The sequence below is a fragment of the Drosophila bipectinata genome, chromosome XR, assembly GCF_030179905.1.
Source record: "Drosophila bipectinata strain 14024-0381.07 chromosome XR, DbipHiC1v2, whole genome shotgun sequence".
Lineage (NCBI taxonomy): Eukaryota > Metazoa > Arthropoda > Insecta > Diptera > Drosophilidae > Drosophila > Drosophila bipectinata.
In genome coordinates this window covers 20,149,289-20,163,260 of record NC_091735.1, presented here as the reverse complement: position 1 = coordinate 20,163,260, position 13,972 = coordinate 20,149,289, and the positions used below count along the sequence as shown (strand labels likewise).

The 13,972-nt window shown below is 41.2% G+C and overlaps 1 protein-coding gene across 1 annotated transcript; it reads right to left on the bottom strand.

Annotated features, from left to right (window-relative positions):
- Positions 1-1,438: 1,438 nt before the first annotated feature.
- On the bottom strand, positions 1,439-5,297 carry LOC122321898 (nascent polypeptide-associated complex subunit alpha, muscle-specific form). Its single transcript, XM_070283121.1, has 3 exons — positions 5,182-5,297; positions 4,150-5,065; positions 1,439-2,711 (listed from the first exon to the last, which is right to left on the bottom strand). Exons 2-3 carry the CDS (start codon positions 5,029-5,031, stop codon positions 1,470-1,472), a joined length of 2,124 nt encoding a protein of 707 aa, XP_070139222.1. The 5' UTR covers positions 5,032-5,065; positions 5,182-5,297; the 3' UTR covers positions 1,439-1,469.
- Positions 5,298-13,972: the final 8,675 nt, after the last annotated feature.

The window sequence follows — 13,972 nt, the reverse complement described above, 5'->3', positions numbered from 1 at the left end:
CCCCTGCTTTATAAGGTCAAAGTTGAGTCCTTTACTGCTTTGCTCAATGTTGACCAAAATAAGAATACCCTCTGGAAGGGTATATAAATTAAAGTATTAAAATATACGCCCTGTTTAGTAAAATTAGCGATTACGCAGAAACTACATGGAACATTTTAATGAACATTTGTTTGTTTTTTTTTTCTAAAAAAATATAAATTAATGTAAGAGAGTGCCACAGAGGGACTTTAAAACTCTGGACGCATTGCGCTCAAATCACAGTTTTGGATCTGGCACGCAGCATAACCAAGCAATTTTCAATATATTAGGTTGAAGCTGTTCCAATTTTATGGTATGTGAAATTAAGACTTTTTGTTTAATTTTTTTTTCAAAATTACAAAAATCCATATTTTTAAAAGGGCCTTCGCTCCCCAAAAATCCCTATCCCTTTGCTAGCTATACTTGTGTACTAGATTAATGATTCTATTCCACTTATGCTGCGTGCTGTGGAGGCCTTCCAGAGGGTCTAAGGGCCACAGGTCTGAGGATAGAGACCATATCGGATTTTGTTTTTTGTTATGGAAATAAATGGTTTAACTCTTAAATATAACAACATACCTATGTTTCATTGCTTCTAGTCTAAAAAGCGCTTGAAAAAGGGGTTTCTGTGGTGTTATTCCTTAAGACAAGTAAGTAAAGTGGTAAGGTAAACTTTATAGACGATTTTTGGAAAGGGAAACTTTAAGAAAATCGTAAAATTATACATAATTACTATACACTGTTATTTCTTTTGAATTAAAATTATGGAGCTACGCTCCAGAGTCAGTCCAGATGACGCTATTTTCGACAGAAATCCTATCTGCCTAATCGACTAAGTAGGTGTAAGTCTAGACTCTAGAGTCTATAAGATCGGTTCAGCTTAACGGATACCAGGCGTTGTACTATATCACGAAATCCCCCTTAGTTGTAATTGTTTTATATAATATAGTATTTTTCTCACAGTTTGGAGTTTGGAGAGAATGATAATTCATTCCGACAGAAATCAGTTAAATAGTGCCAACTTAACAGAGACTTTCGAAGCCTTCAATCTGTTCGAAAGTTGGAAGCCAAATTAGTTTAGGAGTTTCGAAAGCTGCCGATCAAGATGGAGTTGCCCAACTTGCCCACCTTAGTAAAGTCTAGTTCCTTATCTTACCTATAGGGCTGCTGTTTATGACACTCAACGTACCGACCCCTGAGTGACTTAATTTTTCACTGAAAAGCGAAGCATACGGCTGCCTGCAAGGCTTGTGGATAGAGTTCCTTTTGGAAAGAAACAGAGAGCACGGCATATTGATCGAAATACTCGATCTCTTGCAGATTAACCATGCAGATGCTTACAATTTGAATAATAAATATTACTATTAATTTAAAAAAATTATATTTGAACAGTAATAACTATACAGAGGAGAGGCTGCGACTCTGGCTGCGACTTGTTTGTTGTGATGAGCTTACTGTACGGGACCCTGGTCCTTGTTGTCCTGATTGAAGGTAGCTAGCAGACTATTCGCGGCTGCCTGGGCGGATGTTTGGGGATCTTGAGCCGCCTGGGCCCGTTCGCTTTCCCGTTCACGCTTCAATGCCTGTTCACGGGCAGCTGCTGCATCCGCGGCCGCCGCCGCCGCCAACGCCGCCTCCCTGGCTTCCTGGGCCTCCTTTGCGGCTCTGGCCCTGGCCTTGGCCTGGCGGGTTTGGAGTAGCTTCAGTTGGGACTTGTGCTTGAGGATCGCGGGAACGGCCGGGGACACTGGTATGTTGCGAAATCGATAGGTCGAAGATGATGGCGAGTAACGAACTGGGTGAGGCTCAGGTTCCGGTAAGGGTACTGGTTGGGGTTTAGGCTCAGGAGCAGCGGCCGCGGCAGTGTCAGAGGCTGTGGTAGTGGGAGTGGCTGTTGTAGTGGCAGGGTCAGGGACAGGGATAGGGTCAGGGACAGGGACAGGTACAGGAGCAGGGGTAGTAGCAGTGGCAAGGGCAAAGGCTGGGACAGGGGCAGTAGAAGTGGAAAGGGCAGTAGTAGGTCCTGGCGCAACTGGTTGAGCTGGATAATTTGGAGCTGGGATGTGTTCGCGATTGAAGGGAAATGGAGTCAGAGGTGCCGCCGTGGCCTGGGGTAGTCCGGAATATCTATAGGCATAGGCCGGTGGCTGGGGCGGCGGCGCTCTCGGCGGCAGCATCTTGAAGAGCTGGGGCTTCTGCAACTCTGCACCTTTTATCGCTGTGGTCATCGGTGCTGGCTTGGGATTCGGCGGCGGAGGACGCAGGGCAGGTGGATTGGGTCGTGACTGAATCGGACGGGGTCGTGCTTGAAAGCGTATCTTATTGCGGAACGACTGCAACTGCTCGGCAGTGAAGACCATCTGGCGTTGCTGGCCGTTCGGTTGCCGCAACACCGCCCGAAATCGATTGGATTCCGGACCTCCCAGTCTGAAGATGGTCACGTTCGGGCCGAAGAGCTTCAGGTTCTGTAACAGCTGGGCGGCGGCGGGCGTGATGTTGCCCACCGGGCGTGCCATTGGCGCTCCCCCCAGGCTGGCTCCCTGCGGTAAACTCGGCATGACGGGCTGGATCATCGGCATGGGTGCCGGCGTCTTGCAAGCTGGAGCGATGAGGGATCGGGACACTCTCGGCGGTGGAACATTGTTTAGGTTCTTAGGTATCCGCCAGGGCCGGTGGGCAGGCTGTACAATGACCTGCGACAAAGTAGACGTTAGTGGGGCAGTGGCATTGGCGGGGAAGGATATTACGGATCTGGATAGAGTTTCGAGAAGTAGTTTCTTCAAGGCAGTGTGATTTTCTCATAAAAGTTTGAAAGCATTTTTTTAAATTTTATCGTACTATAGTACTATGGAAAATTTAATGCATTAATGGTTTATAGTTAAAACAAAAACAATTTAAATTTTTGTTATGGATCTCAGATCCACTTTATTATAAAAGGATTAGCCAAGAAATCCTTAGCCATACAAGTGGAAAAAATGGTATTTTCTTGTTGGAAAGGCTTATAATAATAGTTTATATTTATATGTATTTATATTATATTTATGCTCTTTCTTATAAAGTCAATAACAACATTTTCCTTATCTCTCGGGTTTTAAGACAAATATAAGCTACAAACAATTAACCCTACTATCGGGTTAGGTATTATCTTATCGACATTATAGTTTTCAAAAAAGGTGTGTACTTTCATTTTTTTGTAATGATTATTAGAAGATTATAAAAAAAATCAATAAATTATGGAGATTCAAGTTTCTCTTCAATCGATCATTATGAAAATTGGCGATCGAATCGAATTAGATGACTAAGAAGTCCCAACCTTTTAACTTAAATTATGCCAAAATTTTGAAATAATAATTTTAATAATTATTTAAAGCTATGTATCTGTTAAGTGATATTACAGAAGTTATAAATGATTAGATATGTATATAAGGCACACCGATTTTTGTATCAAACCTTTTAGGTTTTTTTTTTCAAAAAGAAATGCACATACGAGCATAAAAGATAAGTTTTCTCAGAAAAAGCACAAGTTTAAGTAATTTAATCGTTTTACCATCAAATAGAGAGGTTATAACTAAAATTCAATTAAATTTTTGCCATTGTTTTTGCCTAAATTTTAAAGTTTTTTCTAATTCTCGGTTATGATTTTTTTTGGAAAAAAGAGTTTTATATCACGTTGGTTAGGAGTATTTTTATGGAAGTGTTATTTAGTTTTAATAGATCGTGTAAAATGGCATGTAGGTAATTTGGGTTGTTTGTTGGTGGTAAATATATATTAAAAATCTGCTAAATAATTATATATGTATTATATTTCAAGTCACAACGAACTAACACAAATTTGACTTTTGTTTAAACAATTAAAATTTATAAAATTTATGCAACAGATCTCATCTAAAAAGTTGTTTAACAAAGGGTTAAGCTTTTCTTTTATGGCAAAAATCACAAATTGAAAGTAAAACAACAAATTAGAACCTTTCGCCACTTAAATATTTCCTAGCATACTTCTAGGCGGCCAGGTACAGTTTTAAATTCATTTGAGACCCAAAAGCGAGAGCAAAAACTATAAATTTTACCTATTCTTTTGATTAGTTATTAAAATAAATCTTGAAAAAATTAATTCTTATATGATAAACTCACCCTCGGAAATATATCGTTCTCCAACGGATTTAAAAAGTTTTTAAAGTAATTCGGCGGCGGCGGCAGTGGTGGCAGCGGAGGACTTGGCTCCTTGCGCTTTCGCCCACCGCCTCGACCCCGGGTCCCTGCACGGCCACCACCACGTCCACCCCGGCTAACCCGGCCTCCACGGCTTCCAGGGCCTCCACGGCTTCCACGGCCTCCACGGCTTCCACGGCCTCCACGGCTTCCACGGCCTCCACGGCTTCCAGGGCCCCCACGGCTTCCAGGGCCTCCACGGCTTCCAGGGCCTCCACGGCTTCTAGGGCCTCCACGGCCACGACGGGCACCACGTCCAATCCGGCCACCCCTGCCCCCGCGGCTTTCAGCTGGCTTCCGGCCGCTCTTGCATCCTCGGGTCAACACTCGACCCCGGCGCGGGGTGTCCGGTGGGGACCCACCCATTGCATTCGGGTAGGGGAAGATGGGCGGCTGTTGCTGGTGGAAGGGGCGCTGAATCGGGAGCTGGTGGTTGGGCAGCCACCCGGCAGACGGCGGTATGCCCATGAAGAACAGCGGGCTTGGCTGAAAAAAAAACGGCGACGGGGGCGGAACGTACAGGTCCACCAGTTCGATAATGGTTTCGGGCGCGTCCACCATTCTCATGGTGGGCTTCGTCGGCTGCGGCTCCAATGTTTCGGTTTTCGAGTCGTGGGAAGATGTGGTTTGACTGTCCTGAGTGCATTGTGAGGCTGAAGGTTGGGCCCCAAGGCGGCGCCGTGGTTCAGTCTGGGTGGTTTCGTCATCATCCATTGCGATCACTTGTTGGAGAAGATCACTTATTTCCGCATCAATTGCTGCTTCATCTAGGGAGGATTTCCCTCTCTTGGATTCCTTAGGCATTGTAGCTAGGATCTCCAGGAATGAAAAGGCACTTCTAAAAGATACGAAAGATAATCTATTAAATTATAGAGGGTTAATTGAAGAGAGGGTTCTATAAGCTTTAAGTATTTATATATTTCTCTCAGTGCATGTCCTTAAAGTCCCCCTTACCCGCACTCCCCTTCGGCCACACGCACAAAAAATGATTGGCAAGCCGCAAATACTTTGTCAGGCTCAAGTTGACAGTCGTCCTGGACGTCGAGTCCTGGCTCCTTGCTCCTGCCGGGCTCCACTCTCCCCCCCTTGGGTCTCCTCGCTTTTTTGGCTCTTCACGCATTTGACACTTTTTTGTGGGGAACCATATGCCGGGCCAGCTCACACACTGCCCACAATCAACCTCCTTTTTTGGGGCAGTGTGCGCCGCACAGGCATTTGGGAGAACAGATTGCTGAAGATTTGATTTCGGGCAGAGAGCTTTGCCACTGGACTCCGCTCGTCCAGGACGAACACTGGGGGAACAATCGTTAATCTAATGAAAGATGACATTTCATGTGGGCCTGCAAATGTTTATGTCCCGCCACCACCACCGTCCCAAGCCACAAACAACAAACACTCAATCCACACCCAAAATCCTAGATTCCTCGAGTACTGGAGAACGGGAGTCCTGGAGTCCAGGAGTCTTGTAGCTATACTGGTGGCATTCATCATTCCCCCGACTTTGGATTTGCGGGCTTTGATGAATAAGCGGCTAGTTGTTAAGCAGGGGCGGCCCATCACTTAAACAAAATGGGCGTGGCCGGGCTAGAAGGAGCTTGGGGATCAGAGTTCAAATAACAAGGATATTCCCCCAAGAACAAGTCGAAAATTTTAGCAAAAAAATTGCTAAAAATATTAGTCGAGGATTTCATGTTTTTAAAAGTAAGGTTTCAATAGTTGCAAAGTTTTTATTTTTGTAAGTTTTTTTTTAAAGAAAACTTCCTTTGTTATCCTAGACAACCTGGACCCAAGACAGGTGAATAAATTCCTTTATGAAGGACTCGTGAATGGCCATTTTCAGGCCACTATTCCTCTCTGAGATTCCCACATTTTAATCAGATTATTTTAATTCCCGCCCACATCCAGGACATCTAGGCAACCCAGGACTTTCAGGACGTCCACAGTGCACTTGGTAGTTATCCCATCCCATCCTCGCAGCACTCAGTGGCCCAATAAAATTTGATTAGCCAGGACAAGATGGGTGGGCCAAGGATATAAGGGATATAGAAGGAGGGATGGGGCTCAAAGCGTAGCTGGAGGACCCAAGAAATATGCTGGGAAAAGGGGTAACCGAGACAGAGAAGGATACATGTGCCAGGATATTGTGTATTCATGAGGCAGCACCAGTAGCACCAGCACCAGCAACAGCAGTCGAGGACACGACATGCGACAGGACATCGGACGACTTTGGGTTAATTTACATTATAAACTTTGAATATTTTATTGTTTGCCCAGGCTAAGGACACCAGCTGGCCCAGGCAGGCTGGCAGGCAGGCTAGGCCTGGTCTTCGTCCTCGTCCTGGCAAGGCGGAGGCCACACTTATTGACACTTTTGTGGGGTCTGTGGTCAGCAGAAAATTCAACTCTGATTTAATGGTGGCATAAACATTTTTGGCCAAATTATGACAAGGACTGCCGGGCTTGGGTTTCTGAGGGCCAGGCTTCTGAGGGCCTCCTCCTGGGTTAATCCGGTCGCTAGGCTACACTCCCCATAATCATTAGCATTTCCACTGCCATTGCTTGTTAAGCTTTTAAGCATCAGGTTACTAAATAATTAAACCATTTTCAGTTCCGCCAACCTGCTGCTCTCCTCCGACAAGAGTCGGATATTCAATTCCAATTTTAACAAAACAAAAAAATGGCAAATAAAAATAATAAATCATTTTGAAATTGCTGCCGAACTTTGAAATCAATACACCAAGAGTCGCCATTTCATTATAATTATGATGTTTTACAAAACAAAATGCAATGCGGGCTTAGAACTGACTTTAATGGTGTAGGTTTTAGAGCTCTGCTCTGGTCTGGATCGGAAGACTCTCTATATCCACTGTGTATCCCCACCTAATGAGCTACGTGTGTGTTGGCCTTTCAGTTTTTCCAGCAAATAAAAATACGAGACAATTTAAGCCCGGCTTATGGGGTTTCTTTGTTGTTTCGGCCACTAAGCCCCATATATGAATAAACTCATGTATTAAACTCATTCCTCCCCTTGTAACCGAAATTAAAAATTTATGAATGCCTTGTTGGCGTCGGGGATTACGGCAAAGGATTTTCAACGCCTCTAAACTTTCTTCAAAGTGGCGGCCGCCGCCACGCGGAAGCGAGAAAAACTCATTTAAAAAACCGCTTCCGTTTTATCGCGAAAATCATCGAAATTAGCCAAAGAATGTGAGAATAAAGCGTATGCAGGGCCAGTGCCATAAATTATAAATGCAAATCCCGACTTAAGATCGCACAACGACTATAAAATGGCCATTTAATGTCCGCCACTTGACTGCGTTCTGCCTCGATTCCATTTAAAATAAAATTATAGGAATTATCAGCCAGGGGTTAACAGATGTTTGGGTTAACCCATGGCAGTTAAAGAGACTCACCCAACAAACGGCAATGGCACAAAATATTTTCCAACTTCGATTCCAAGGCGATTTCGAATTTGAACTTTTTATTCTCCGTCTGGCTTCAATATCGAACTCGAAGTGATACAGTCTGGGTTACGAATTTCGATTGACATCCCGGACAGAGTCGACTTCCTGTGTTTGGGAATAACTTAAACTTAAATTTATTTCAAGATAAAATAGATGAAAAGTCCGTACATTTTAATCCATCCATTCAATCTTCCAGACATTTTTTTCAAATATTTCCCTTAAAGATGAACAGCCTTAAATGCGAACTGCTGACAAATGAGTTTCGATTTCATTTGCCGCAAAAAAGGACAAAAAATGGATACAAGAGGACGAGAAATGATCCGAGTTGGGCTCCTCACATACATATATTCCTCAAAGTTGGAAATTAAATTAAATTTCTTTATTGGCACTTTTTGCATTCGTTTCATTTCGTTTGCCACGCATATGCATATGCAAAATCCAACAAAAAGAAGGCAGAGGGTGGTGTCCTCAGGGACATGGCTGGGGTGCTGAGTGGGTGGTGGTTTGCCAGCAATCGGCAGCAATAAATGATAAGCTTCAAGGCAACAAAGCCACCAAAATACAAAAAAAAAGGACACAAGGCCAAGGGACAACAAATACAGGAAAATGTCTTGGACTGTCACCCCGAAAAACGAAGGCTATCCAAGTGGGTGGCTGGCAGGAAAATAGGCTTTTCAGGAGCAGGATAAGGGCAGGGGTCGGTCTTCTTGTCTGGGGCTACTTTGCAACAGATTTGCCGCTAACGAAGCGCACGATTTCCAATAATGTGCAGAATGTGCCTGTGAGATGCGGATGCGATTCTCTCCACACCCAGTGGGATTGGATAGCAAAGGGTAGCTTGGGCTCTCTAGCTCACTTCCAATTCCAAACTTCTTAGTCTAAGTTTTTGCTCTTAAAAATATCAACAGTCTTAAGGTTTTTATTTGCCTTTTTAATTACCAACTTTTTGCAAAACTCCTCTTAAAATTAGCAACTTTTTAAAGTGCGAGGTGTCACTTCTTAATTATAGATTCGATAACGAGTTGGAATATCACACTGAATTGTTGTTTATTAAGATATATGTAACTTTGAAAAGCTTACTTTTTAATATTTTTAAGGCATGTTTTTTGGGACTTTAAAATACTAAAAAAAAAATAAAATTAAGATTAAAAAAAAAATTAAGACTCAGGTTCTGTTACTATTTAATCTTTTATCAATGATATCCATAGTACCTTTAATACCTATAGTATCTGTAGTATATTTTATAGTGGCATATTTTAGAGTTACTACAGACACTTTAGATACTATAGATACTATAGACACTTAAGATACTTTAGGTACTATAAATACTATATAATCTATAGAATATTACAGAGATATTATAAATCCTATAGGTATCATAGACAACATATTTCAGGTACTAAAGGTTACTATTCTAACAGATGCTCTTCGTGGTATAGTATCTATACTATATATGTATATAATCTATAGTATTAGAACTATATATAGTGTCTGAACGATATTAAAAATATACCACAGAATCTATTATATCTATAAGATCTCTAATATTTATAATATCTAATATCTTAATATCTATAACGACCCATATAAAACACCTAAACTTTATTTATAAAATCAAAATCTATCAAATCTACTTATAAGTTTCAGATCTATAAGATTTATCAAAAAACTATAATTCATAAGCTCAATTCTTTAATACCTTGAACCCCATATCTAATAGACCTTGCATCTCTAATATATATTTCTTATAGATCCAAAGGATAGGGATTATTTTTGGATATCTAGCACTCCAAATTATTACTTTCCCTAATTCCTTAGTTATTTTATTTTTAAAATATTAATGGATATATCTGGAGTCTAAACTTGTTTGAGGACCTCTTCACACACAGACACATGTGCGCACTGGAAGTGTGAGCGTGGGCGTGCGAGTGTCACTCATAAAACGTACTCCAAATGGACACTTATACCCACACACTCACACCCACACCTACACACACTCCGAAAGCACACACACGTGAAATGTGACTTGTTAGCCGGACTTTGCTATAATGAGTTCCCTTGTGGCCAGCCGTATCGCCTTTTTATGTAGTTTCCACTCCCCCCGGACACACATGGGCAACTGGGCAGCTTGGGCTGGCTTGTCCAGCTGGGGGCGTGGCAGTCGGCAAACGGCGGATAACGGACAACGGCCAACGGACGTCAAGGTGAAAGCCACTTAAAGCCAAGGGCAGGGCTCAACAATTTCCAGTTATCATGTGACATTAATGAAGTGACAGACATCCACAAAGGACCACGATGACAACTCGACCGCAAAACTTCAAGTGCAAATAGAATTCGGCGGGGCGGAGCGTGGGGCAGCTGGGGTGGTCCAAAAGGGTGCTCAAAAGACGTTTAAAGGACCGTGATCTTAACACATTAAGGTACTTAAAAAAATATATATATATGTATATATTTATGTTATATTTAGGAGGCCAAAGTTGTTTGAAATTAAGGATAAGGAAGAATTAGGAACAAGAATTAGGAAAATTATTTTTTAATTAAATTAAGGATTAAATATGGTAATTAATTTTATAATAGGAAATAATTTATAATACTTAATATAACCATAAGTATTTTATGGTTGGTTTATTGCTATATTTTCAAGGCTCTCTACACAAAAAAACACAAAAAAAAGGCTTTACACAAAAAAAAAGTTATTAAATAAAAGATTATCTACAACTCAAAATAACAATAATTATTAATTAAATAATATATTAATTATTTATTATATTATTATTCATATTAACCTCTCCTTAATATTTATATTTTTTCTCATTAACTGATTAGATTTTCTCGCCATGCAATTTTCCCTTTTCCAAGCCAACACAGCCGCTGCCCTTCATCATTTTCAGTGTGCGGTTCTCGGACAGCGGCCACATAAATTATTAATTGCAGAATAATTGCAAAATTGTGTTTGGCCAAGTTAATTTATGCAATGAAACCGCCACTCACCACTCGCCACTCACCGCTCACCACTTGCCACTCGCTGCTTGCCACTTGCCACTTCACCCACTTTTGGTTTAAAGTTCCCGCGTCGTCTTGCCGCTCTTCATTCCGCGTAATTCCTTTGCTCATTTGGAGCAGGCGGCCTTTTTTTTCCAGCTCCTGCTGCTGCTCCTGGCCCGACTAATGAGCCACTGATGGTCATGACCTGACCCTGTCCCCGGCCCCTGTCCACTGTCCACTCCACCCCACTCTCTTTTAGGGGCAAGAGGCAATTACTTAATCATTTGCCTAACGACCGAAAGGCAGGCAAAGCAGCAACAACACCAGAAATTAGCAAAAATTAAGTGAGTAAGTGAGTTAAAATAAATTGAGGATACAGAATGGGACAGGCCAGGACTTTGTCATGTCCTTAGTCAATGCCCCTACCATCTCCGAAAAAAAATATATATGTGTATATTGCGGTAAATGTGGTGCAATGGCACGTTCTGTGGTTTCTATTTTTGAATTTTTCAAACATTTTTGTAAAAAAAAGTTATAGGCAGAAAATGGCTTTCAATTGTATATTTTAGTTCGTTTTTATTTCGTTTCTTTTTAAATACATTTTTCAAATTAGTTAAGTTGCTAAAAAGAATTGGAATGGTTTTCTACAAAATCTACAATAATCAGGTAGATATTTAGCAAAAGGTTTTGCATTTTTTTAAAATTGTTTTTAAATATATTTTGAAGTTTTTGAATTTGTTCTTTTGGGAATCTAGGATAAGATAATGTATGTATACCACCTAAAATTAAAAAAATTCATCTAGAGGGCACCATATCTTTGGAATACTCATCCAAAGTTGAAATATCCGATTTTATAAATTTATTTTAGTGCTTCTATGTTTTTTCCCAAACATTTTCCTATGGAAGTTTTTTGTTTTCTATTGAAATCAGAAGATCCAACCATTTTCCAATTTTGAAAGTTTTGTTTTAATTTTAATTTAAGGAAAAGCTCGAAATAATTTTTTGATAATTAAGATTTAAAAAAAATTAGATTTTTTTAACTTTTTTAACGCGGAAAAGAGTCCTATTATATCTATAAATAGTCCAAAATAGTACATAGCTATTTGGACTAATAGATACAATAGAAGATATTCTAGATACAATAGAAGGGTGCTACAATATATCTAAACTAAAACAAAGTCTAACTCAAAATGATTTATTTTTAATCTTTAAACTTTAGAGAAAAGCTGTTACTATGTACATATATTTTCTTGACTTCTTGGCCTTGTTCTTAGAACGAGTGTGTTGTTATTGTTCTTGAGACTCTCGAGGGAGTAACCAGTATCTGCATGTGCACGCATCTGCATCTACAAGATACCCGCAGTGGGGTGTGTGTGTGTGTGTGTATCTTACGGATTTCTCCGGCTCTAGGCTCTCGGGCGTCTCGGGCCCAGGCAAGCATATAAATCTATTATCCTTTAATTTAGCCACAGAAATAATGAAGCATGTAAGAGTCTTTTGTGTATCTTTTGTGTGTGTGCCACGCCCCCTCAGTGCCCCCTCTGGCACACACACACATACATAAATTCAATCAACGGCAATTTGCCGGCAGAGTTGCTGCAAAGGCGTCGCCTATTCGCAAATATGTGCAATTTATTTATTGTTGCCACGCCGAATACCCAGTAGATTTTGTTGTCATTACCTTGGAAATATAAATTATTATATTTTTATTATTTTTTGTGAAATGATGAAAGCAAAATGCGATTTTTTAAGGGCTAGAATAGCAAACTTTTTGGTGGAAATTTGGTCAGAACAGAAGTATACTGTCTATAATCTCTCGAGGTTTTTGGTTGGCTTTTAAGTTTAATCAATTAATAATATTATATAGAATACCCCTCCCACTCTAAGGGTATTTCGAATTCTACTCCGAGTCCTTCCAAGGCTTTTTGACTCTGCCTGTTGTTGTATCTGCAAATTGAATTTTCGTTTTGCATTTTGTACGATTTTCGGCAATTCATTAAGATCTCCCTCTCTCTTTGCCCCGACTGCTGTTGCACTTTCCACAAAATGCAAATTTTCAAATTCGAAAAAGCTTTTTGAGAAAAACTAGAGAAATAAAAGCAAAGACGCAGTGGCAAAGGCACAAAGCAGCGCCAAATTGGCAATACAATGTGGCCCAAAAGAGGGCCTTTTGGTGAAAACGTTGAGACATCTGGGTTGCCAGTCGCCTTAATTAACTAATAAGATTCCAAAGTTTCATCCTATTTTTGTTTTTTTGTTACATTTTGAGGGCGGAGCATCCTGTGCATCCTGCATCCTGCAATCGCAAAATCTGAATTTTGAATTGTGGTTTCATCGACTGAAACGATTAACTTCTCGATTCGGTGGCAAATCGCATCAAAGGGAATTATCCGAGCCGGACCGATTGATTTACTGCGGAGGACTCTGGACTCTGGTTTTAAGCTGCTCTCCAGTCTTGGCATCCCTTCAGTTATGATTTATGGAAAGGCAACAGGTGAGACACGGACATGGCGAACGGATGAAGGATTATGTGGGATGTGAGGGGATTCCACTCAAAAATGGTTAGAGTTGAATAACTTTAATGGAAATACTAAAATAGTTCTACTTATAATACCTTATATTAAAGAAAATAATAAATACCCCTTCTTCTTCTGGAAATGCACGATTTTTTTTTGTGAAGGAGGAGGTAAACTTTTTGCACCTCTTCGAAAAACTGTCCTCCGTGACGTCAGAGTTGGCATGCAGAAAGGACACTGGCAACCGTTAAGCCCCACTCCCGCTCCGTTCCCAGACGGGCAGGACTAAGGACCTAAGGGGCATCCACAGAGCCGGGACATGCGAAAGGCACTGAGGGAGCAGCGTAGCTGATTAAAATGCGTTGCAGGAGCATAAAAAGCATTGAGTTGCATTTGCATTTATATTGTTTTGACCCCGGCATTATTATCATTTCTTTTCCGCCACTATCTCTCGCTCTCCGTCTCCGTCTCCGACTCCGTCGTCCTGCCACTTTGTGGACACGTAGTTGGGCTTTCAGCTTCAGTTTGCAGGGCACAGTGCTCCTCCCGGCTGATCCTTGATTATGCCCCCGGCATTAAGCCAACTTTTGAGCTTGAGCTTTCCCAGCCGCCGTATTTTATGCCACTTTCTGCGGCCAAGACTTTGCGACTTTCGCGACCAGTTGTGGCAGGACGGTAGGAGGTTCAAAATAATGGCCATAAGCCAGGAACCACAGAGATAATGCGCAGAACTAAACGAGTCAACAGATGATTAGTTTCCTTTGCAAATAAAGGGTCCCA